The sequence below is a fragment of the Struthio camelus genome, chromosome 1, assembly GCF_040807025.1.
Source record: "Struthio camelus isolate bStrCam1 chromosome 1, bStrCam1.hap1, whole genome shotgun sequence".
Taxonomy (NCBI): Eukaryota; Metazoa; Chordata; class Aves; order Struthioniformes; family Struthionidae; genus Struthio; species Struthio camelus.
The window spans coordinates 31,158,063-31,184,607 of record NC_090942.1 but is presented as its reverse complement, the minus strand read 5'-3'; the positions used below and the strand labels follow the sequence as shown (position 1 = coordinate 31,184,607).

The window sequence follows — 26,545 nt, the reverse complement described above, 5'->3', positions numbered from 1 at the left end:
TCGAAAAAAAAAGGTTGGATCAAATACAAAGCCTTATACATTTACAGCACCAGTCTCTAAATTGCAAGTTACAACTGGTTTTTCTAATACATGAGAAAGACTCCTGAGTGGTTAGTATGAAACAAAGAAGAAATCTTTCTTGCAACCATCAAAAAGGTTTTTGTTGCAAGGCATCTCATTTCTGATGAGGAAAAACAACCTCCTTCCCAACATATCTTTGTGGAATAAAATCTGTTGTAAAGAAGTTATACAACTTGTATTTATCCGTAAGCGACAGGTAAACAGTTAAACCCTTCCGGCATTTCCCAAGAGCTGTATATTGCAACTGGTGCAGAAGATTCTCTCCATAAACCAACAGCATTTAAAACCACAGCTAATTGAAAATATTTTCAATTAAAAATACGCTCAGCTGCCAGCTGTGACCCAGCGACAAGCACAGCATGTGGCCCGACTTAAAACAGACTGGCGTGTAAAAGCCCCCCAGGGGCATAATAACCACGCTCCTCCCCTCGCCCGCCCTGCGTGGCCTGAGGTAAACCCTGCACGCCGCCTTCACTCAAGTTTCCTTCCCCCGCTGTAACGACGCCCGCACGGTGCACTAAAACGTTAATTCCTTCCCGCAGCTCCGCAGACAGGCCCGGCCCGGCCCTCCCAGTCCTCCCGCGGCCCCGTGCGCAGATAGCCAGGGCTCAAGTATTTTTAGCCGGCTTTAAAGAGGCGCCCTCCGCCTCGCTCGGTGCCGCGGAGACCGGCGTCACCCACGCCGCGGGCCCGCTGCCAGCGCCAGGCCGCAGCGGCCGCCCGAGGCCCCGGCCGGGCGGGGCGGGGCGGGGCGCGGCGCGGCGCGGCGGGTCAGCCCAGGCCACGGCCGCGCCGCTCGCGCCGCTCCCAGGGTGCAGCGCGGCACGGCGCCGATGACGTGTGAGCCGCCAGAGCCCCGCCCAGGTGGCGCTGCCCGGCTCGGCTCGGCTCGCCGCCCCCAGGGCCCTTCCCTTCGCCGGCAGCGTCGCGCGTCACGACTCCGCGCGCGCCTGAGTCACCCGCTCGCTGACGCGACGCTCAGCTATTGGCCGCGGCAAGGGCGCGTCGCTAGGCCCCGCCCCCGCAGCCCGGCTGGCCATAAAAGCCGCGTCGGCGCCTCCTCTGCGCCTTTAGCTCCAGGTGTCTGAGAGGAGAAAGATGCATCGATTCCGCTCACGGGCCTTCACGGGGATTTCTGCCTTCGCCACCGATTCGTCCTTCGCCTGCTTTCGCCAATCACCTCCGCTGCCTCGGTCCGGGAAGTCAGCCTCGCAGAGACGTTGTAGTAAAAAGCGATCCTGCTCTTCTATCGGCTGATTGTCGCTGATACCCGGGCGGGGGGGAGCAGAGAGACCAAGACCCGGAGAGGGAACCGAGGGACCCGAGCCAAGCGCCGCTGCGACCATGCCCAAGTCCAAGAAGCGGGGGAGCAACCACCAGCGCGGAGCCGGTGAGAGCGCGGCTGGGGCCGGCCGGCTGGCGGGGCTCCGCGCATGCGCGGGGCTTGTGGGGCGCGTAGTTCGCGGCCCGCGGCGCGCCCGGCCGGCGCCTGCACAGGCGGCGGCGGCGGGAGACTACGTTTCCCGTGATGCCTCGCGTCCTCGGAGAAGGCGGCCTTGGCGAGCTGAGCCGCCGCCCTGTCTGGCGGCGCCTCGGCCCCACGCTGGGGACGTGCGGAGCCGGCCGTGGCTAATGGGGAAGCGGACAGGCGTGGCCGGCGGGCTCCCCGCTGGGGCCGCGGCGCCGGGCTGGAGCCCGAGCCGGACGCTGGCTGGAGGCCGCCGCCGCCGACGGGAGCCTGGCTCCGAAATCGCCAGCTCACGCTGCTCGCGCGCATGCGCGGGGCGGGCGGGGCAGGGCCGGGGCGCGCGAGGCGGCGGCGGCCGGGCCGGCAGCGCCCGGGGGTCCCAGCGCCGCCGCCGCAGCGGGACCCTCGGGCGGTGTGGGCCCTGGGGGGCTGCCGCCGCCGGGGTAGCCGTGTGTGCAGATTCTGCCCCACTTGCGATCAGATATTGGGGAAGCGAGCAGTTCACGAGGTCTTTGTGCAACTGCTGTAGTTCCAGCTTGTGCTGAGCTGGCTGTCGCTCTTGCCACTTTCCCGTTGAAGTTCCCCCGCTTGACGTTATTAGAAGACAAAAGTGGCCATGCCAGGGCTCCGACGTCCCAAGTTTCTCGGTCCACGTGCTGGCTGGTGTCTCTCATTTGTAGCTATAGAAAACAAAAGCATGACAAGTGCTTAAAACGAATGGTTTTATGGCCAAGAGCTTCAAAATCTATGAAGTGTCCAATAAATTAAAAAAAGGAAAATTACTTTATTTAAAAGTTGTAGAAAACATTTGGACGGTGATCAGCTCAATGTTAATTCCTCCTAGATAAAAATGTTGTATTGGTTTCTTGGTAGTTAGGAAGTCTTTCTGAAGTGGTGAGCATGCAGGTACTGGCTTCCTAAATAGTTTAGACTCAGTTGTACTACACAATAAAAACAGAAGGGCAGAATTCCAAGTCCTGTAAACAAAATTTAGGTGCCGTGGAGAAATGCCATTGAGACTAATCTTTTATTATAGTTTAGATCACTGTCTACTAAAATGTTTATATCACTTTTAATGCAATAACAATAAGGTGCAGGAATAAAGAATTATTCCTTTTTATTTATAAATATCTGTAAATAAGATACAAGAATAAATATAGGAAAAGATGGTCATCTCTGGAACTTTTTATTCCTGTATTAGTGGGGAAAAAAGCTGCTGTTATCAAAGACTGAAGTTTTGGAAAAGAAGCTATTTAGAATGTCTTGTTGGCAGTATTTGATTGCCACCATGACTAGGAACAGTAGAAATAGATGAAATGGAGATCTTTCTACCCAACCATTTTAATCTGATATACAGAAACAAAAAAGCTTAGGAAGGAGAAACAGGGGTTGAAGGCACTGGTTCTTGATGCAGGTTATAGCCGTAGGAGTCAGGTGTGACTTAGTGGGCCAATTAAAAATGGAGCCTAGCATGTCTGCACCAATCCTTTGCATCTTAGTGTTTCCCACACCCGTCTTGTACACTCATTCCAGAAACATTTTTGTGCAGCTAAATCCTACTGCTTACAATGTTCTGTAAGCAGCATGTAATTTTTGAGTTGAGTGCTTTTCAGTGTTGAATTTCTAGGATACGTAGGCTATGAGTGTTCACAGCTACGTTATAATTTCTCCAACCCTTTTTTCTGCGCAGTCCTAAGAGGAAAACTTTTTCCTGTCAAGAGCATTTGATGCTTTGGTTTGTGCTAGTAATTCAGTATTCAAATTGAGATAATGTTCCAGACTACCTACTGGTACCGATTGCCTACAGTATTAAGATTAAATGCTGGAAGAGTTGATGAGAGCATAAGGTTGTATGGTGCTGATGATGCACATACTACACTTAATCCAGTCACTTGTGCACTGAACTGTGTGATGTATGTTTGCTTAAATGTGTAATTTATGCTGACTTAAAAGACCCCCAAATTAAAAAAAAAAAAAAAGCTGAACAATCTTTTAAGTAGCTAGTTCTAATGGTTAAATTAACACCAAGCTATTTTTAAAGAATTAGACGTTCTACCAATGCTTAGAAAACTAGGCGAGTTCCTCCTTACCATCACTGTCATAAAAGATCTTCTAGAATGGAGCCATGAAGTAGAGTCATCAGAACAGGTGGGAGTAAAGGAAATAGCGGAGAAAGGAAGTGGTAATATGTGCCTGGTCGGGGAGGTGAATTGGGTGGGATGGATCTACTCCTGGAATTCAGGTCTTCCTTTTCTCTGTGAAAATGACCAAACTATTGTATTCATCTCTTTCTTTAAGGTGGTCAGCCCAGAAATGTGCAGCCTTTTAGTGATGAAGATGCATCAATCGAAACTATGAGCCACTGCAGTGGCTTCAGTGATCCTGCTAGCTTCACTGAGGATGGTATATTCTTTAATTTTGACCTGTTGCTGAAAACATAAAATGTGAATTTAAGTGCAACGTTACAGCTCTGTTTAAGTATTAGACTGCAAGAATCTTCTAGGTGATAAAATAATGGCGTTTGATTAATGACTATGACTGTTAAATCTAATGTGTCTCCTTTTGTATTTGAAGTACATAGGGTAAGAACATGCTCCAGGCTTCATGAAAGAAGCCTGATAATTTTCAGAGTAGCTCAATTACTCAGTGCTGACTTCGAGACAAAAAGAATTTTAAGATGCATTACAAGATGCTGATTTTGATACCACTTAGTTAAGGTAATAGTAACCACAAAAGAACTTGAGGTGTGAGTCACATCTGCCTATTTTGAACTAGACTGGTACTTCAGGAAACTCCTCTATGGAAGCAGTATCCTATCTCCAGTTCCATCTCTGCAACCTGGGCAGTTGCCAGATGTCATTCTGTTGCGGTGAGGGGACCTGACAGCCTGTTACTGCCGCAGAAGGATATGGGTGCAAGGCTTCGCTGTGAATACTTGCAATTCTTAACTGAGCTGCAGTTGCAGAGACAGCTATGAAGTGATGTTGGATAGGACAGCCTGTCTAGGTAGTACTCACTGCATGAACAGTGAGGATTCCAGGTATGGGTATAGTGGACTGGATGAAAATATTTTGCTGACAGGATTGGTGTATGGCCTTTCAGTTGTGTCAAAATTTATCTAACACCTGGCTAGCTTCTGCATTTATTCTCAGCACATGTAAGGAGTAGGTATAGAAACAGCACAGACACAATCACTGATCAGGGTTTTTAAAAGTATTCTTAAGGGGCAGTTACTTGTCCGAGGCTGAACAATATTCTGTTGCTGTTATACTGAACAATTCTTTTGCCGTTGTCTGATACGTTACTTTCTTAGATAAACCTTTAAAAACTTCAGTGTTTGATACTACTCTAGCTGCTAATAAAATGTATCATCTCAGTTGGATTAAATCTTTTCTTATGGATTAGGGCCTGAAGTTGATGAAGAAGCAACTCAAGAAGACTTAGAATACAAATTGAAGGGATTTATTGATCTTACATTGGACAAGAGGTATAGTATACTTTGAAGAAACACATGCATATGTTTTTTGCTTTCTCTGATGTAATAAGGAAAATCTGTATCAAACTTGTCTATATGAAAAGAAAGTACAGCTTCCAAAATCACAATTATTTCATTGCTGCGGAGGCTTGCTTTAATTCTGGATTTGAAACTACCTTTCTCCTTCCACCGAGCTTTTGGATAAGTGAAACTAAGGCTTTCCTTTCCTAATAACGAAGGCGAAGGGATTTTTTCTTAGCTGGTGTGCTATCATGAGCTTTGCAATGCATAAGCAGGCTACAACTTTGATTCTCTATCCTTGAGCGAAGGAGGCAATTGGTAGCACTTAATACTTCACGATGCTAGTGTATGTTAATCATCTGATGGGACTAGATAAGGATAGACTACCATAAAAACGGGGCTAAACTTTAACTGGAGTTGATTTCAAAAAGTTGTCGTCTTTCTTCTAACAGCGCGAAGACAAGACAAGCAGCTCTTGAAAGTCTGAAAAATGCTTTTTCTTCTAAAATATTATATGAATTTATCATGGAAAGGAGAATGACACTAACTGATAGCATTGAACGCTGTGTAAAGAAAGGTAATTAACATGCTTGCTTTTTAAAAAAAAAAAAAAAAACCCTATGAAATGGCTCGTTGTTTAAGAGGAATTAAGACTGTGAGGCTTCCTTAGTACTTTACAGCGCATGTAATAAATTAGTTATATTAGCAACTTTTAATTTAGGTGTCATACTTTTTTAACTGACCTAGAAAATTAACTGAAATTATATCCTGTCTAAACTTTCTCTTAACTTGTAATAAAAACGAGGGAAGGTGTGTTTCTTGCTGAATTTCCACTTGCAAGTTTTCAAACTTACAGCTTTCAAGTTCTGTGAAGGAATGCACAAGGCAATCACTCATCATAGTATGTTAATGTCTAGGTAAGAGTGATGAACAGTGTGCAGCTGCAGGACTCGCATGTCTTCTGTGTGTGCAGCTGGGGTCAGGAATTGAAAGTGAAGAGATTTTTAAGACCCTTGGACCAGTTCTGAAGAAGATTGTTTGTGATGGAGCAGCGAGTATCCAAGCTAGACAGGCTGTAAGTGTAAAAAATTCCCTGTTCTGCTTGTCAGGGAGGGACAAAGGGCGGCTTTAGACCATCTCACTATTATGTAATACAGAACTGTATCTTTCCAGTGAGGCATAGCAGTTATCACTGACTTGAAAAGCTTCCTACTGAACCGAAAGGTTGAACGTTGTTCTCACCTTCAGCCTGGGGGGTTCAGTCAGGAGCTGTTAAATCTGGTATTTCACCAAAAAGTATTTTGTGAAGTGTTTTAGCTCTCGCTGTACTGCAGTCTCCTTATTCCAGTTCTGAGGGCCATGGGACAGGTTTACAGGTTGTTGATTCTTTCATGCCAAAAATAAAGCACTTAGCTTTATTTCTGGGCATTTTTGGACTGTTGAAGTCCTATGGAAAAACATAATAGTTTTCCCCACTGACTGCTGTGACTTCCAGTTAAGTTCTAACTTTTGTAACAGCAGCAGAATATTTATACAAATATATTTCTATATGATTAAATTTTATATAGCAGGTCTAGAATTACATACTTCATAGTTAAACGCGTTCTTATTACCAAAAGTATTTTTGCCTAGTCATTTTTACCTAGTATTTCCTAGTTTTATCTAGTATTTTTACCTAGTCATTTCCTCTGTAGTTTGGCTAATATTTTGGCTATACATCTACAAAAAATGACTGTACATCAGTATATGCTAAAATGCTGGCTGAAACTAATTTAAAGCTTTTGCCCAGTAACTTTGTTTAAGACTTTTGAGTTTAACTGATATTCCTCCACTCACATTTACTCATAAATAGCTAGTTACTTCTATTCTGCAGGCTCTATTACAGTAGATATTACCAGCTGTAAGAGGAAGTCATATTAGTTGAACAGGGATTTAGAAAGGCTGTTCAAGTCAGTGGTTTTAATGCCATTTAATTGTAATACTGTGCAGAGAGAGGGAGAAATATTTCCCACAGCTGTGAATAAGCATCAGCTGTCTGTTGTTATTTACCAGCCTATTTTCTGCTAGTGATTTCTAGTGGGATTTAAAATAATTGCATGAAAAGAATGCTACATGTGGCTTTTCAGAAGGGCTTTTTAAGTTGAATGAAATAATACTGCATGAAAAGCAAATGCCTTGGAGTAGCCTGTGTAATAAAGTCCTCTTGAGAGTAAACAAACTGAAAGGTAACTATTTTGAAGTAGCTGAATTAAACGGTGATGAATAGTTTTATTCTGCTGAGGTCTTAATCTTGGGTTTCCATTACTCCAGCTGTTAAATATCAAAGGTTCGAGCTTAGGAATTTTGTCAACATAATTAATGTCAAATACTGACACTCTTTTCTTCCGTGTCTAGTGTGCAACCTGCTTAGGGATTTGCTGTTTCATTGTCACTGATGACATTACGGTAAGGATAATTAAGACATATATATATTTTCTTATATATGTTACGTATACTTTTTAAAATCAACAATATGAAAAATATGTACATCTTCAGCCATGTCTATGATCTTGGATTTTTTCCTATTCAGGAACTGTACTCTACTATGGAATGCCTTGAAAACATCTTCACAAAAGCTTATCAGAAAGATAGAGACACTAACGGTGTATCGAGTACACATAATACCGTCCTTCACATCAGTGCTCTCTTAGCGTGGACGCTGTTGCTGACCATTTGTCCAATGAATGAAGTGAAGAAGAAAATTGAAATGTGAGTACCTTTCTGGAAAGCAAATGTTAGGATTGGGTAGTCTTTTTATATTTCAGTGAAGCAGCATCAACGAAATGTACACATTGATGAAATGTGGCTAACCCTTTTAGGCACTTACATAAGCTTCCAAGTCTGCTGTCTTGTGATGATGTCAACATGAGAATAGCTGCTGGAGAAACACTAGCTCTTCTGTTTGAACTGGCACGTGAAACAGATGCTGTAAGTATTAGTCAGCAGTTAAATTTTCTTCCGTTGGGGTGATGACAAGATAAACTTCTTAACCTGTGTTACATAGCATCCTTGTTCTCCACAAGAGACAGATAATCCACTGGATATGTTCTTTGTAGCGAGACTGCCCCAATTTAATTGGGCGTGGCAACGTTTTGTAGCAACCTGGTTAATGTTTGCACACTAGCTTAAGTGGTACAAAACATGGCCAATCTAATAAAACGTTAAATGATACATCAGGACACGCTAGAAATGCAGTTTGTGAGCTTTAATATCCAAATCCAACACAAACTTTTTAAAAAGAAAATATTTTTTTCTTAGAGATGTTCCAAGATGAAACATTACTGTAGTTGGAGCACTCGTTAGATACCTCATTTTTTCTACAGAGAAGTTCCAGTCATTGCCAGTCTGCAGAATCCTCCTCTCACAGCTGATGCCTACCCTTGAACAGTATTGCATGACACTTTCACAGCATTTGTGACTGTTTTAGAGCAAATTGTAATTTAAGAGGGAGTTTTGAAGGGAGTTAATTATGTACAGATACCAATCTTGCTAGGTTTAGTGAGATTTACTGGGGCTTGATTTTTTTTTTTTTTTAAGATTAATTAAAAAAGCTTATTGGTATTAGCTCATACACGGCTAAACTTGACTTTACATTTTTTTATTATGCCTTATTAATTTCTGAACTGTTTTCTTGACAGCACTGAAGAAAGTAGTCGCCACTTACCCAAGGCACAGTTTGGGAGAACTGCCTGAATGGCTGGTAGCTTGATCAAGGCTGCTGTGCTTTGCCAGAACACTGTCCAAAAAGAAAGGATAACTCCAATTGAGTCAGGATACACAACATGCTAACATGGTGTAATTTGAAACAATATGCTGAGACTTCTGTTTAATTTTAAACAGTGGGGATTTGAGTCTTGGCTATGAAAGCCATCTTTGAAAGAAAGGAAAATTATCCCAGAACTTGATTCTTCACTTGGTCAAAGTGACTGCAAGTGACTGAAAACTTAAAATGCATTAAGGAATAAGACTATACTTACTAAAAACCTCCTGTTAAATTAATTCTGTTTAACCATAATTGTAAATTAGAAAAATATTTATTTTGCCTTTAGTTCTGCATTTGAACAGTTTCTTTCAAAAATCGTACAGTAAACAACTTAATCGACAAAGACAAAATGTTCAGATAAGGTACTTTTTTTTTTTTTAAATGTAAGTGGCTTACTATTTCAGGTAAACTACCACTGAATTAGTAAATGGAGGAGAGACAGTATTGCCTGTTCAACATTTATGCACTAAACTTTATTTGGAGTTGATCTTCTGTTAGAATGCATTTGTTTTAAAAGCATGTTTAATTTGCCGCCCCATACAAAATTATGACAAAATACTCTTTACTGTCAGTCTAATGGTGTCTCTCAGCCATCTCCAAAGCTTGAATTCTGTGCTAATAACCAGCTTGTTCCTTCAAAGTGCTCTCAGCTTGTCAACAGGACTGACAGCAAGGTTCAACAGATTGGTTAGGCAGTTTGAGCCCCTTAGAATTACAGAGCAGAACAGACTGCCAGGTATGTATGCACACTGAGGGAGCTCTGCTGTGTTTCACGTGGCTCTACCTACCAGCATAGATTATATAACATAGTATCCATCTTGGGTAAATGGATCCTGTGACTTCATTCTTACTGGTTTAAGCGTACTGCAGCTGGAACTACAGAAAGTCGCTCACGCTATCTCTTTAAATAACAATATGAAAGGTCACTAAGTTGTGGAGATCTATATGCCCAGAGTTTGGAGAGAGATCAGTTTTTCCACTTGCAAGGAAGGGTGTTAAGTCCAGAAACTAAAAAGTGTTCTTTTTTTGGACTAGGATTTCTTTTATGAAGATATGGAACTTCTAACAGAGAAACTAAGAGCTCTAGCTACTGATGGAAACAAGCACCGAGCCAAAGTAGATAAAAGAAAGCAGCGATCAGTCTTCAGAGATGTTTTACGAGCTGTTGAGGTGATTCTGATGTCTGTCTGTGACTACATTGATTGTGACTATGTAGTGTACAATTGTATGAGAACTTTTGTCTTATATAGAACTACTGTTTTTGTTAAGGCAGCAGAATTTTTAAAAATCTACTTTAAATAAGTGAGACTTCAGATTATTCTGATTGCTAATCCTCTAACTGTACTTTTTTGAATATAGAGCAAACATTTAAGAAGTCAAACTTTTTTCCTGTAGTCCAAGCTTGACTTTCACATTGAAGAAGACTTTTCTTTCAAAAGTCCAAATATTACAGTATAAACAGCAGATTATTCCCGTTTTGTACAAAATAAGCCTGCTTATGGTAAACTTTGTATGGTGTCCAGATTAGCTTCCTGAATTTTGAAAAGGTTTATTTAAAAGAACAAACAAACAAACAAAACCTCCACTAGACTCCTGTGCAAAATAAACAAAGCAACTTGGTAGTATCCTGTTGATAAGAGCTGCAATTTGGAAAGATATCTTATTATCGGGGCTGAAGAACTGTTTGTGTGGGTTTCTTTTTTTCCCCCCCCCCCCGTAATAATGCTTGTGCAGTAATCCTGTAGTTCTCAAAATCCAGATTAACAGACGCATTAAAAAAAGTACTTTAAAAGATTTGGATGATGACATGACTTCTCTATAGCGAAGCTTCTGTAAGACAAAGTCGAACTTCTGTTGCATTAATGGATTATTTATTATCTTACTGAATGAGCTAGATTCTTGCCTTGTCAGATACTCTTATCCATAGGGCAAGATAAAAATTAAGTAACTAAATACTAGATGACAGAGCAGGTTAACATCTTGGAGAAGCCAAAAAGAAGGCCTTGGAGTGATTTGAATTCACACTTTGAGTCATGAACAGTTGTTACGTTACATTGTCACAAATGTAGCTTGCTTTGGAGTACAGAACTTGAAAGGCATGGGCTAAATTTGATGTACAGACTGACTAAAAAGTGAATCTTGCACTCAAAACTGATTTTTCTGGAGTCTAATTCTTATACTCAAGTTCAAGATGAAAGAAAGTTGTATGTTTGTTTTTGTGTGTGTTTTTTTTAATCAGTACAAATAAACCCCTTCTGACTTCAAGAATGTCAACTGTCTCTTGGGGATGAGATGTATACTTAAGGTATACACCAGCTTATGAACAAATGCTATCTTTAAAATGTGTGTGTTAGTTGGGAGGTTTTGGGTTTTTGAAATAATCTCAGGCAAAATAAAGCTCTTAAGATTTTATTTGCAGATCCTAATGCAGAAAACGATTTTAAATTAAAATCATATGTGTTGCTTCCTTTAATTTTGCACAGGAGCGTGACTTTCCTACAGAGACAGTTAAATTTGGACCAGAGCGCATGTATATTGACTGCTGGGTTAAAAAACAGACCTATGATACCTTCAAGGAGATTCTGGGGTCAGGGATGCAATATCATTTGCAGGTGAGCTGCTGTTTGAAACATGCTGTTTGTTACATATTCAGACTGTGTTAGTAACAAGAGACTCCTTCCCTGTTTAGTTTCTTGGTAGTAATTCAGACTATGAAGTGTGAAATCATTAGTGGAACTTTAAATAATCATTTCTGTATTAGAAGCATTAAAGACAGCACTTCCTAAAATTAGTAAGAGTCTGTTAAAACACTTGCACACCTACTTGAGTTTGGAAAATAAAAGCCATATCTGCATTGTAGAAGATGTGTTGTAACACTCTGAGAGGAAAAAAGTGAAAAGGAAGAACTTAGACTGAGCTGGAAGAACTGTCCTGGTGAGCTGGCTTTGAGTTGTAGCCTGGGTGCCCTGGGTCAGCAGGAAGCGAGCGGACTTCTCCAAGAAATAAAGAACTTTGCTGATACCTCTGTAGCTTCAGCTTTTCTTCTGAATCATCATGCTCTCTTCAGCTTAGTCATCAGGGTGTGCTCCATCCTTCCTGTTCAAACTTTAAGAAGGAATGCAAATTCTGAGTCAAAAATGATGAGCGTGATTGCAGCCCAGTGATGACAGTGCTTAAGAAGGGCAGGAATAAGTCTGCATCTCTGCTCTGGGAACTCTTGTTCACTAGTCATCTAGTTAAATATGTTTTGGGAGCAGGAACTGTAGCTTAGGAATATGTGCTCCCATAATACTATGATGATCACTGCATTAAAACCTTCAGTCCAGTGTGAGTTGTATTCCTATACATGGCTAAGGGGAGCCTAGGCATGTAACAGCTTTCTTATAGACAACTGGTTGTAGAAGCACTATTTAAGTTAGTGTGGTGTGAAACCACATGGATCTGGGTCCAGCTGCCTGATTTTGTGTAAAGGATGTAACAGAATGGTGTCTCACTTGTTGGGGCAGACAAAATAAATGGAGTGACCCTCTCGGTTTCCTTGAGAGGGACTTCCTAGCCTTATTCTGATTCAAACAAGGTGGGTTTCCTGGTTTAATAACAAATGATATTGGGAGTCATGTCAAACTGCTGCTATTACTTATTATTGAATGCTTCTTGATATTTGATAGTAGTCACCTCTGGAGGCTACTCAGAATAGAAACTGATTATTTGTTTATTGTTACTCAGTCAAATGACTTTCTTCGGAATGTGTTCGAGCTTGGTCCGCCTGTAATGCTAGATGCTGCAACTCTTAAAACAATGAAGATATCCCGTTTTGAAAGGGTAGGTTATTGCTTTTGTTACACTATACCCTTCACAAGATCTACCAGGTTCTATGAAAATGGTATGTTCAGCTGTTTCTTAGATGATATTTAAAAAAAAATCTCTGGGACATAACATTGCATAACATATTTCAAACATAACATTTTGAACATTCATGAGCTTAATTTCTCCTTTTATTTTGTAGCACTTGTACAACTCTGCAGCATTCAAGGCTCGGACAAAGGCTAGAAGTAAATGTCGTGATAAAAGAGCAGATGTGGGTGAATTTTTCTGATTCCTTTTTTATGGCACTTGGTTTTAAGGCTTGCGTAATTAAAATATATTTATCACTGTTTAAGTGAGTTTTTAACTTTCCGTAGTCACAGCTTGCACTTGTACACTGGGATAATGTATAATATTTGTAAATATAATGCATGTTGTTGCTTAGTTGCTTGTGTATTGTATATAGATTGGTAAGATGGAGGGCAGGGGTAAATTGTAACACTTACATGCAACTTGCTCCAAACTTGAATATATTGTAACACAACTGTTAAATGGTGGGGATAAATGTATTGAATTGCCATGTGTCAGATTTGATTCCTTAATCTGTATTAAGGAAAACTAAATTAATTTGACCAAGTGTTTTTTGGTAGGAATGTGTTAATATGGAATTGAACTTGTTCATGTGACAAAATTTTAGTAACTTTTTTAACTCTTAACTGGCAGATGGATGAAGAAAACTCTACATAGTATGACTTTATGCCAAATGGGACTATGAAGTTCAATTACCTTCGCTTATAGTGAAGTAGTAAATGACAATACTTGTATCAATGTAAAATAAAACCAAGATTCATGTGATCTGAAACTGCATATTAAGTTTTTGGAATAAAGATTTTTCTGTTTTCTGTCTGTCTGAAAGTAATCACTACCTGAATGAAAAGCTTAAATGCTAGAAAAGCCTAAGGGTTAAAACTGATGGGTTTATTTCATGCAAAACTACACTTACTTATTTGCCTGGACATAGGAGTGAGTTAGTATCAATTCTTTAGCAGACACTACAATGAAACTGTACCGTATTGTTTTTGTAAGGTGTGTGTATATATATATATATATTTTTTTTTTTAACTCATGATCGGCTGCGCTTCAGCCTACCCATGATTTGTGACAGCAGTTTGTGTTATAAATGGTCAAACTTGTGCATTAAGAGTCACATGTTTCTCTTGGTTTTGGTATGCAAAACACCTCGTCCCTTTATTGTACAGGGAACACTCTAGACACCCTGTTTATCATCCTGAAAACTACTCTCATACCCTCAGTTTTAGTCTCCAGATGACTGGAATGTGTCAATAAGTGGGGAAAATACTTCCTTAGGATGATCTATTGTAAAGGCAATAGATCTTTAGGTAGCTGGAGCTTCTGAACCAAAGCAGAATTGCCTGTTAGAATAAATGTTCTTAAAACTGAAGGTCACATTATCTGCGAAAGAAGTCAACTTTGAACAAACAAACAAAAAAAACCTACTATTGCCTCTGTTAAAGCCTCCACTCAAACATACAGTATTTTCTTTGTTTTTTTTAGGTTCAGGTTTCTTTTCTGTAGCAGAAACAAAATGGGATTACAGCACAGTGTATTCCAGTAAAAATGATGTAGAGCAGCAAAAGCCATCATTGCGAAGATTTTTGTCAGTGTATTTCAATTTGGACTTCCGTGTTTGATTGGGGGGAAGGGAAGCATGCTAATTAGGTTGTGTTTTCTCTGTTTTAACAGACAGACCTCTTTAAAAGAGTAAGAATTAAAGTTGTAAACATTTCTGTAGGTTTAAGGGGACATGCTGAAAAGGAATATGGACTATACAGTGAGAAGAAATTAGAACTGAATCCAGAACGTGTAACATACCGGTTTATGCCTATATCTAATTGAGTTGCCCTCTTGGAAGCAGGCCAGGCCAGGCCAGGCCATGCTGTGCTCAGCATGAAGAGGAGAAAGGTTGTTTTGCTGCCTGCTGGGATTTGTGATAGGTTTGTAGACCTCCTCAATTTTAGAACTGGAGAGTTTTGGATCCTTGTCTTAACAACTAGGATGGTGTCAGGAATGTTTCAGGGATACACAGAGAATTTTTCTTGCTTGCGCCTCCTTGTATGGAGGGCTTCTAAGGGACCTGTGCAGCTTAAGGTGTGTGTGTTATGGCCCAGCTACTGAGAGTGGGCTGCTTCAGAGCCTATCAGCTTGGGGTGGAAAACTATACAGTCAGTAGATGTATCCTCTGGTGTTTCCTGAAAAAAGGAATATATTTTTTTATCCATTTAAGGTCACTCAGTGTAGGATTCAGTAGCCTATAATGAGTATAAGATTGCTTCAGGGAGGATTTGTTGCTTGGGCCCATGTCCCCTTTGTGTTAACCTAACCGCCTGTGTCATTACAATGTGCTGTAACATTACATATGGCAATGCTGGCAACAACAGAATAATAAAAAAACTTTTTGTGCAAGGAACAATCATCAGTACTTAACAATCACTGCATCAGAATTTATTTTTTAAACCACTAAGGATGCTATACAAATTCGTCCGTCCCGTATCATATCCCACTTGATTTTGTAAAAGCATGTGGAAGAACGAGGAAAATAACCCTGTTTCTTCAGTATATGCCTCGAAGGTACTCATAATTACAATACTGTAGATAAGACTCTCCTGCATAGCAAACTAGTTTAAAAAAGGCATCACAGAGAAAAAAGTTAGCAAAGTATTTGCCACTAGAAACAAATTTTCCAGTTTTCCACTATAGGATATTATAGTGATTCCAATATAATAAAGAAGAGCTGTGTGTGTGCTGATTTTTTTTAAACAGATCAATATTTAGAAGCCTGTCTACTTAGCCAAGATGAACACTAAATATAGACTGAAAGGGACAGTCTGTTTCATAGCTGCGTTCATGGGTTGTGCAGGAGTTGACGGGTTCTCATGGGTCTAAAAGTGGAGAAAGAGCAGCACGCGTTTTCCTCTGGTGATTGTCACTGGCTGATATTTTCCATACTGGCAAATTAGCTCAGCGTGGTTATGTTGTAAGTAACATTTCATTCTCTTGTTTTTTAACTCCTTTTAGACTTGATCATCATCATCTTTTCTGTTTGACTTCTTACACAAAGTGCTAATTTAATTTAAGTACAACAGTTTAAGGAGAAATTTAAAAGTCGGATGGGGAAATGGTCTTTAAGCAAGGTTACAGTAGAGGATGGAACGGCTTAAAAAGCACAATGTTTAGATCAGTTTGTTGGGAAGCTAATGTAGACTTGGCCAGTGACACCAGTGGCTGTGTCCTCTCTCATTTGTCCTGGGACACCAGTGGAAAAAAGAAAATCCAAACAAACTTAAAATAGACTTTGTTCAATCAGTACTGATTTTCTTCACTGCAATTACATGCACAGTGAGGAAACTGGTTTTAAATATTTAATAATGAACCCAGAAATATATAAATTCAATTCCTAATATTAATGGATCAAAGGTACTCACGTTTATTACAGCTAAAGTTGTTAAGAAGAGTCTTCCTAGAACTTGCAGGGAGGTACTAGTCAAAATGCCCAAGAGAAACAACTGTTCTGAAGCTAAAAATAACCAGTCTGTGTGTGAGGTGGTGACTTTTAGCATGCTGTTGCTGAAATACAGGGCTCCATAACGACTGCAGCTGGCCACGAGTTTGCTTGTATGGAGATACCAGAGATAGCGCTGGTGATGATGCCACCAGCAAAAGTTGCTGTCTTGCACCATGTGACATTCCACGGGGATGAAAGTGGATCCAACCATCTGTCCTGAAATTACTGCTGCACATCTAAAAATCTTACGGGGTTATCAGGGTAATAAGGGTAATAAGGGTTAATAAGTCTATAAGGGCTATAATCACTACAGTTCTAGCTTTTCTACCTTATTTTTGTGCTTTACAGCAGCAATTCTGAAAGAGAAAAAATAAGCTGTAATTGTTTCCATGTTGGGCTCTGTTAAATTTAAGTAAAAAAGCATACAAGTAGGCCTGTCAATCTCCACTCTTCACTGGGAGAACTAGTCCTTTTTCAGAAGTGATTAAAGCACTTTGTCTTTGCAGTTGTATTGAGACGCAGTGAATAGTTATTTGGCTCTGTGCTCAAATTTGGGGGAGAAAACATCCCAATGGACAAATTATGACAGTTTTCTCCTGAATCTGGTTTGATGGGGGAAAAAATAGGTCTTTTTTGCAAACATTTAGGCTTGTATTGCTCATACTTCAGGTTTTCAATTGAAATGGTAAGTTAGGAATCTGGTCATACTACCTTCTCTCTATTTCTTGGAGAAGAAGAGAGAGGGAGAGGCATGTCAAGGGGGCAATTTCGACCCATTTAGGGTTCAGAAATCACCCTTAGGTGCCTAACTCCCTCCATGAAGAGGAGGCTTGTATAGTGTGGAGTGCAGGTGCGTAAATTGTATATGATAGATCTGATAAAATACTAACTGGGTGCAATGTAAATGACCCCCAAGTCTAAGCTAGTCTCTGTGAGCTCCCCTGTTACATTGCCAAGCAAAGAAAAGGTACCTCTAGACTGCAATACTAAGGTCTAAAAAGAGCTACCTTAAAATAGGAGGAACACAACTCTGGAAGCACCTGATTTTTCTTCCTGATTATAGAGGGAGTTAGCCACAATCAGTGTAGTTGTCTAAGATGCCTAGTTAGAGCAACTGCATCTCCTCATGACTCAAACAGTAGTATGTTTCTAGAATACATTTTTGGAGTCAGGATAACATAAAGAAAACGGAAAGAAGACTGTTAAGAAATAATGTGCACCCCGTGTGGGAGCCTACTTAGGTATTGCTTCTTCTTTATATAGGAAATCTTTCCTCATAACTGGATATATTTATACAACCATTAACTCAGTTTGTGCATGCAGCCTTGGCAGAGAAGCTGTTTTTATTGATTGGGCCCCATCCAGTGGGCAGGGTATTTTCCGAAGAAAAGATCTGCTACCAGGCTTTAATTTGTCCAGAACTAGCCTGTACATCAAGTAGAACCATACTAGGAAAAGAGTATTTTTTGCTCCATTTTTCACAGGTAGATAATAATTTCACACTGACATTGCAACGTGCATAAGCAAACCTGTATTCTTGCTGCTTATCTCCCATGTCCATACCAGCTTTCTGGCTTTCTTTCTCATCTCTGAGTTGTTTGATGCTTAAAGCAGAGGACCTGAGTGATATCCTTTCTGGTGAGGTTAGTAAATGTTTTGCTTTCACTAGGGTCAGGATATCAACCTCTAATTTACCAAGTACCCACCGAAATAAAAGGGTTATATAACTAAGCAATTAATGTTCAAATCAACATTGGAGCGAGTGACATAGACTCTCTAAATAGGTATATATACCTATATAATGCATGCACAAGTATTATGTGGAAATGAAATTTTAGACTTGTCAAAGATCTCCAAGAATAAAGAACAAGTGCTACAAACCGAGTGACCCTTTCTTTCAAGATCTAGTAAGTGTGTTGGTCTTTCGAATCTCTTTATTTTACGAGTTGTTAGGGCTGCCTGGCATTTCCTCAGATCAGGATATCTACTGTTACCAGTTATTTTGCATATCCATGTTTTAACTTTCTTTTTTTACTATTTTGCTTAGATATAATGGAGAGGCCTTCTTTGGAAATTAACCTGCCCAATACTCCTGAAGAGGGAAAACTTTATGTAGTTGATTCCTTAAATAACCTAAACAAACTAAATGTTTGTCCAGAAGAATCCCAACATGTGCTAGGTACGTATGATAAATGATGCTTAGTGGTATTCCTGCACACACAGAAGGTCATAAAAAAGACTTTGTGTAGCATTTGAAAAGGCTAACCAAGACTGCAAATGGCATCGTTGACACACAACAGCCGGAAGCTGCCATAGCTAAATGAGAGTAATGGTTTAGCTACTCCTGTTGACTGCTACTGGTATTAAATTCTTGGCAAGCCCTACATTTGGCTGAACTTGTCCTTCATTTCTATTTAGATCCATCAGGTGATCCTTTGCAGGAAAATTTCGTTAGTACTGCCCAAAATACACCTGCTGCATGAATAACATCATGACTCTTCACAAGCACTAAAATTCCCATGTGGCAATAGTGTGAACCAGTGAACTTCTGTTGATTCTTTTACGACACATCTCCTAAGGACTCAAACCAGTTATCTGAAATACTCTGTGAAACGTTAAATGATTTTAATTCACAGATCTCTTTACTTACAGTTTCAGATATGGGCTCTCCCAGTTCTACTGGTTTTATGTGGTTTTTATCTTTGCTTGTGGCAACAAGAATATTTTTAGCTAGTGATAGTTAAGATATACTTGAGATTTTTGTGATCTGAAAGCATCTTAAAAGCTGGAGTTCTTTGGCAGCATTCCACATGACAAGATTTGAATCTGTTTTTATTTCCCTTACTTTAATGGCAAATTTTGAAATTTGACTGAAGAAAATATACAGAAAAACAGCTATGTTGAAATGAGTTTCAAATGGCCATAACTTAATCATCCTTTCAGTCGGTCATAGGACTTGAATGCCTTTCTATCACTTCTGCTTCTGATTCCTCTCATTTTTCCTAATGCAAGTAACTTAGAGCAGTGCCACTTTCTACCTTCAACACAAAGATGTTAGATATCAACTACTTTATATTCATATGTAATTATTATCTCGATCTTCTTACTTCAACAACTACAAAAAAATACAGAGGATAAATCAGTTCTGATGTCAAAGAAACTTTGTGTAGCGTGGCCATCTTGCTTCCTGTCGTAGTTTTGATAGGACAGTGTTTACTTTCCAAGTAAATTTCATGTAATCATGTAGGGTTCCGTGAAATAATCATGTGCTTTCTCCTCACTCATCAGTACATAAAGGTAGCCTAAGATGTAGTTTACACATCCATTTGTAAAGTCCTTTGGGTCCTTGTAGGATGAGTCTTTTTAACATACATATTTTTTAATTCTTCTAAAGCTTGGAGATTCTGTAGGTATCTTATCCTACCAGTAAAATATATCCTACCAGTAAAAATGAATTTTTCACAGTCCTTAGCTGTCCTATTCAGCAGTGTATATACAATTCTGATTCTCTTGCCAGAAAATCAATGGGATCTGTGGAGTATTTTTCACTTTCTGATAAATACTAAATAATTGTGGATGATCTATTAGTTGCTATGGCAGATGCCCAGTGTGGTTTAGAACCGATGTTTCAAGTGTTGCAGTACACACAGCACTGCTTTTGTTCAGTAGCTTATTATGACCTGGCATAATCAAACACACTAGCAATCATGTTAAAAGGTGTTTAAAATGTAAAGACCTTTTGATTAGTTTGATTGGAGCCATGCAGCAATTTATGTATGTTTCAGATCCTAAAACGGTCTTGCTCTTTGCAGCTTGGCAAGAATCTGTGTTCAATGATTCATTACTGTATGATTCAATACTGTAGTCTGGCACGTTTAGCCAGTCGCGTAGTAAGAAGTGTTCATTAGGCAGAGCGAGCGTGGAGCATTTTTGAGAACTCCATTGACAGCTCACTGGAGAGACTGTAGCAGCACCTCCCCTCCCTTACTATTCTGACTGAAGCAATATTGGTGCAGGCACTTAGTACATTATGCATTTGTTATGAATGCTGTGGGAATAAAAACAAAACCCCAAACCCAAATATTAAAAGGATTTAGTTTACCTGCTGGCAGGAGCATGATAAATCCAATAAAGAAAAGCAAAGATATTCCCAGAGACCTCCTACTAGTTCAGTGAATTGCTCAGCCCCAGGTTTGTTCATTATTGAAGTCCTGTTAGGGCATATGCATGGTTCCCTCAGCTTTATCACTGCAGGCTCAGTTGCAAAGATCTAAAAGACTTCTACCAGATAAAACCAGAGTACAATCTAGAAATACATTTTTCATAGATGCACGTGCTACTTTCCCTTTCAGAATGGCAAGAGAGCGATTACAGAAGAATTTACAGTTAATCTGGTTTTGCATGTAACTCGAACATCATTTTAGCATGTATAAGACCAACGTCAAAATGAAATGACATTAGCTCCTTGCTCCCCCCAAAAGAATAAATAAAACTAAACCTTTGGAAATAGTTAAAGTTGTGTGCAAAACTGGGATTAAAGAACTCTGGCTCAAGTAGGGCCACAAAGATAATTAAGGGATTGGAGCATTTCTCTCATATGGAGAGGCTGAGAGAGCTGTGACTGTTTAGCCTGGAGCAGAGAAGGCTCCAGGGGATCTTATCAATATTTAAAAAGATCTGATTGTGTGAGTGTAAAGAAGATGGGGCCAGACTCTCCTCAGTGGTGCCCAGTGACAGAACAAAAGGCAGTGGGCACAAACAAGAAAACGCTTCTTCACTGTGAAGGTCGTTGAAGACTGGAACAGGTTGCCCAGCGAGGTTATGGAGTCTCCATCCTTGGAGAAGTTCAGAACCCAACTGGACATGCTCCTGGGCGAGCTGCTCAAGGTGATGCTGTTTGAGCAGGGTGGTTGGACTAGGTGAGCTTCACAGGTCCTGCCAACCTCAACCATTCTGTGGTTCTGTGAAGTATAAACTTACTTGATACTCAAATGAACCTTTTCAAAGTGTTCACTAAACTTTCCCCCATTACCTTTAGGGCTCATTGCCACCTTTCATTTGATTGCAACTATTTTTATGAGAAAACCTGCTGACTTTCCCTTTATGCAACACATTCTTAAAAGAGCAGTAAACTGGCTTGCAACTCAAATTTGAGGAAAGCATAACTACTACTTGTTTTTTCCCCTCATTCTTCATGTGCTTGAAGTACAATATACATAGTCCATGCGAGAGTCTGTTCCACTTTGTGAGAAATCTGGACGATATATACCTCATTTTTTGTTGGAATGAAACTCACAAAACCTTTAGAAGGTTTTCGGTGAAGAAGAAGAACATACAAAACATTTAAGATAAAAAAGTTCAAACTTGCATTCATCTTATCCAACATTAGGAGCTTAACTGAGGCACTTAATTTGGGAATTTGGTCATCTCAGGGATATTTCTACCATCAAATAGATAAGTAACCAGCCTAGAGGAGGAATGTGCGGGATGAATCTGTACCAGGCTTTCAGTAATACTTTTTTACTCTCTTCTTTTTTGAAAAGGTCAAGTCCATTCAGGCCCTTAGAAAGCTTTCTGATGAAAATTTCATTGGAATCAGTAGATCTTTATAAAACTGTTCAGCTTCAATAAAACAGTACGTTTCGACAATAAAAAATATTTTTATTAATATAGTCCAACAGCTATACTTTCTATACTTCCAAATTCAAGCTGGGCTCATAAAGTCGGTTTCTTCACTTCTCAGGCAATATCAAAGGAATTAAAGTGTGTTGGCCAAAATTAGGATCTATTTTGGATGGTATCTGCTTGGAGCCAGAAGCATTTTGTCACGTTTGTTCTAACCACTCTTAACGTATTTTATCACAAAATGATTTGTCATCTCATAACAGATGAGGAAGATGAGAACACTGGTGGTACCGCAGAATACACGGCATGGAGCAACATAAGAAACCAATGTTTGTTCTTCGTCACCTTGATTCTGACTTTGATTGTCAGTTTGGCACTTGTTTCATTCGTAATATCTTTAATAAGTAAGTAAAACAATGGTTCTTAAAAATATAGGGCCCGATGAAAGAAGAACTTGTCAAAAAGTATTGTTCTACCTTATAATATGCTATTGCTGTCTTCGTTCGGTCGAAGGCTTTAAATGGTTATCGATGCCAGGTCTTGGTCCTGGGTCCAGGCCTCTACTCCCTGAGCTAAAATGTGCCACTTTGTTGTTAGTGCAAAGGCTTTGTGAGCTTAAACAGCTATCAAGATGAGGGCGTTGTGTATAAGGGCAGAGTATATGATTGTGAAATAATTTTTAATACTCTCTTTTACCCTTTGGGCTTATACTCAGTGCAGCTTCTACCTCACAGGCTGGAGAGCCAAAAGAAAAAAACAGATAGCTCCCAAAATACACAGTGGCACATATTTAGTGGGTAGAGCTCAGGTTTGATATATATTACAGGGAACTTATTTGATCTGCTCCCTCAACCACAGAAAAATATCGTTTCTCTATAGTGCTGTGCCGATATTAACCTAACACCCATTCCCTCATAGACTTTTATCAGTTGAGCCCAGATTCAAGACAGCAACATAATCTACACCTAAAAGGAAGGCTTTAAGCAACCTGCATTTAATCGTGAGGCGATAAGAACACAAACTTAGCTCAGCAAGGTTAAACTGTGTTTCTGAAAACATCGACTGGAAATTAAATGTTTGTACATGCCTAGAAATTGTTTGGAACTAAGAAAACTTGAAACAAAAGAAAAAAAAGCAGATAAGATATATCAAAATTGGCAAGTAGCATTAAGTCTGTAGATATAATTACTGGTCCACCTGAGTTGGGCTGGTTGGGCTGGCTTAGCGGAGACTGCTAAGCACGTGGCTGCAGGTGACCTTGGCTTATGGAGCTCTTGCCACCTTGGGATTTTCTGTCCTAACTTTATTGAACAGAGCATGAGGTGAATTATTTTAAAATATGAGTCCATTTTTAAAGAAATGGAATCCATGTGAAATCAAGATTTCTTCCCCTCTACTAGGATATTCACTGGAGCATAGCAGAGATACTTTCCCTTTTAAACAGGAAATCCTAACCCCTGACTGATGCTGTTCACAAGCTCCCAAAGGACAGAACATCAGAAAAGTAAAGAGCACAAAGGAAATCTTAAGTGGCATGACTGTAAAACTTGAATAAAAATATCTCATACTTGTACTCCAGATACGCTTGACTGGGAGCTGCTGAAAGTGCAGCTCTGGTATAAATGAATGAGTAATGTGCCCCTCTAGTGGAAAAATGTTAAAGTAATAGTGGATATGCTGCTGATAGGGATTAAAGGAGTTTGCTTGGGCTCAGGTTGGTAGAGGCCTGTGTTTTTAGGAACTGCATTTCCAGTAGTGTTTATCTCAGATTACGTTTGCAATCCATAGTCATAAACTCATTTTGTATTAGCACTATTAGACTTAAGCTTTTGCCAGCTTCAAGCCCATGCGTAAATTTTGTAAACTTCAGAAGGCCAGAATAAAATTGGCTCCAAATGTGTACGTGACTGATACTGTTTACTGATGTTACGGAGGAAACGGACCTCTTAATGCTAATATCTGCAAGAATTCTCCTTTAATCTACACATGCTTTAGGAAATCAAGTGGTAGTCTTAGGTCTCGGTGAGTGTTTTACTAATTATACTTTTAGAAAAATACAGATGTATACTGTTCAGAAATAGCATCTTGGAGTCCCCAAGTAAGCTATTTTCCTGCGGACGCTAATGGAATGGATACGTCCATGAAGACTGCAGAACCTGTCTGAGCCAGTGTATTTGATTGTATTACTCCGCACTACACTGAGTAAAACAGAAAATAAGCAGACAAAGAATCTGGTGAGCAGTAGTACCAGATGCATAACTTTTTATTATCAGGTTCTGCAGTTGTTTTCATTGTTTTGTTTTTACCCATCATAATTTCCCTACAAACTCCCACAGGGATGCAAGAGAGGACAGCAATGCTTTTGACTTAAACGTTGGCAATGTAATGATGTGGTGCATTTTCCTTTTCAAGTTCAAACTAGGAACAGGATGGACCAACTATCAAACAGACTAATATTTGAAAAGAAGAATATAGAAGAGCTTAAGAAAATGAACAATATGATATTGAAGCATCTAAATCAATCAGGAATTAAGGAAAAGGAGAGAGACTTCTTCACACCAGCTCCTGATCCTCATGATCACTTATTCACCCATGCTGAGCTGAAAATCCCTGGAGAATAGATTTTCTTCAGAAAGAAATTCAATGTCACTGTATTCATGCACCCAGATATTTTCACACATGACAAAACAGGTTACTTAAACATTCTGATGTGGTCACAGGAACAGCAGAAAAGATATGTGAATAGAAAAAAATTAGAAAATAATATTTGATCCTGTTTTATGTGAATACAGATTTCCAAAACTAAGCCCTCATCATTTACATTGACAAGTGGATCGTCAAAAAATTTTCAGGAGAGTTCCAGATTCCCTGTATATCATAAATTGCAGGGTTAGGGACTTAGTTTTCCTTTGATGAAAGTGAATGATCACATAAAATAGTGATTTTAATTCAAATGATTCCAGCAAGACCTCATTCGCTTAATCATTCTCCTTTTTCTTAGGAACAAGTCGTGTTTGCTTGTTTATTATTTGTATTTAAGGGTAACTGAGGATTCCATAACTTATAAATAAATAGAGTTTTGCAATGGAGCTTGGTAGTTTGCCTTACTACATGTCTAAATATATTGACTTACTTCTTAAGAAAAAACAAACTTGACTAAAACCAAACCTGTTCATAACATGTCATATTCAGCCCAAACCAGTCTTGACTGAAAGCAGGTGTCATATTGTCTTAAATGGGAAATGGGTTTGGAGGACTCAGTCTGGTAATACCCATCTCACAACAACATAAATATGCTGTACTCAGTTTTTATTGGCAGTTTCTAGGGGAAGGCCAAGGGTTTTTATAAGGTGATGTGGGATCACATATTCTTGTTCTCTTCTCAACATCTACTCTTAGCCACCGTTAGAGATAGTGTATGGGCCAGATGAAGTCTGGTCTGAGCCTTCATGTTCTTAAGATGATGCAGTGCCTCAGACGGTGAAAGCAGGACCTGATGCTTTCTCACTCTGACTTGACTCAGTTGTGGAGACTGACACCCAGAAATACAACCACACAAGGTACTGGTGGGTAGCATCATCATTTTAGCCTTCGGATCCTTCTGTTAGTATGCACATGAAGAAGCCACTTCAGTTACCAATAAACAAATGGGTTACTCCTGTCAAAACAGCACAATGGTAGCTGACACCGTTTTGAGTATGTCCAGGACCTGCTGATTTACTTTGGCCTCTCCTCTTTTTCATCCAATGCTTTCTTCTCATATCTTCGGGATAATTTTACAAAGATGTCACCAAACTCCACAGTTTGCATTGCAATCTATCTCCTTTGTTAGAATGAATGACAATGAAGAACTAGCTCCAGGAATCTTTTCTGGTATGACTCTATTTGTATTTGCCGTGATTCAGTTGGACGAACCTGCCAACAGGAATACTTTGCTTTACACCTATGTTTTACAACAGCTTCTTTCTACTTCTTGAGCCCTAGTTTTCTTTCTTTTCTTGCTATATTGCTATCAAGTCATTCACATGAAAACTGTAAGGTATGAGTTTATTACTTCTGCTGTTAATTCCCAGCTGGAGTCATAATTAGTTCCTCTGAACATCACAAGTAGTTGTTACAAAGATGACTTTAATATTGCTAACAGAGAAGGACGAAAGTAAGTGTAGAGCATGCTGTAAGGAAACAAACCCTAAAAGCCCCAAACGAATGTCTTTTGGTAAATGCTGTTAGTGGTAAAGGATGAAAGAAAAAATATCCTAAGACTAAAAACGTGACACTCGCAGAGTTGTTTCTCTGTTCTTCCCTGAGCTGTCAGCTGCTTTTAATGACAGCATTAAGTTCTCATCTCTCCCACTCATCTTGTAGCTACCGTATTTGCTTTCAAGCTCCTGTCTCACACTGACACACATCCATACTTGTTAGTCAGAGAAAAACAACTGTAGTATTTGGCATTCAATGCTTATCAAACATTTGGATTTGTCACATCCTGCGTTGCAACTGCACCTATCAGAGCCGTCTGTGGTTCACTAGAAACTGACACCAGTAGTCTATAGATTTTTCTGGCGGGAGATAGTGTAAATAAAATCTGTGCTACAGCAACTGCCCCCAAAGAAGTTAAAGTGTCCTCATTTCTCTGACCTTGTCCTCAATTACTCTTAAGCTAGTTATTCAATCAATAATCACAAT

The 26,545-nt window shown here is 39.8% G+C and overlaps 2 protein-coding genes across 3 annotated transcripts; both read left to right on the top strand.

The window, feature by feature from the left end:
- Positions 1–1,147: 1,147 nt before the first annotated feature.
- IFRD1 (interferon related developmental regulator 1) lies at positions 1,148–13,557 on the top strand. The gene is made up of 13 exons (XM_068933089.1): positions 1,148–1,471; positions 3,848–3,952; positions 4,955–5,036; positions 5,498–5,622; positions 5,963–6,120; positions 7,440–7,490; positions 7,615–7,793; positions 7,904–8,012; positions 9,883–10,017; positions 11,331–11,459; positions 12,574–12,669; positions 12,854–12,925; positions 13,375–13,557. Exons 1-13 carry the CDS (start codon positions 1,426–1,428, stop codon positions 13,396–13,398), a joined length of 1,311 nt encoding a protein of 436 aa, XP_068789190.1. The 5' UTR covers positions 1,148–1,425; the 3' UTR covers positions 13,399–13,557.
- Positions 13,558–15,529: 1,972 nt separating this feature from the next.
- LSMEM1 (leucine rich single-pass membrane protein 1) lies at positions 15,530–24,820 on the top strand. Of its 2 annotated transcripts, XM_068931183.1 has the most exons (5): positions 15,530–15,706; positions 16,308–16,504; positions 18,282–18,413; positions 22,123–22,263; positions 24,272–24,820. In XM_068931183.1, exons 2-5 carry the CDS (start codon positions 16,426–16,428, stop codon positions 24,478–24,480), a joined length of 561 nt encoding a protein of 186 aa, XP_068787284.1. In that variant the 5' UTR covers positions 15,530–15,706; positions 16,308–16,425; the 3' UTR covers positions 24,481–24,820. The 2 variants fall into 2 exon arrangements, with proteins under 2 accessions (XP_068787284.1, XP_009687812.1); XM_009689517.2 differs by lacking the exon at positions 16,308–16,504.
- The last annotated feature ends 1,725 nt before the right edge of the window (positions 24,821–26,545 follow it).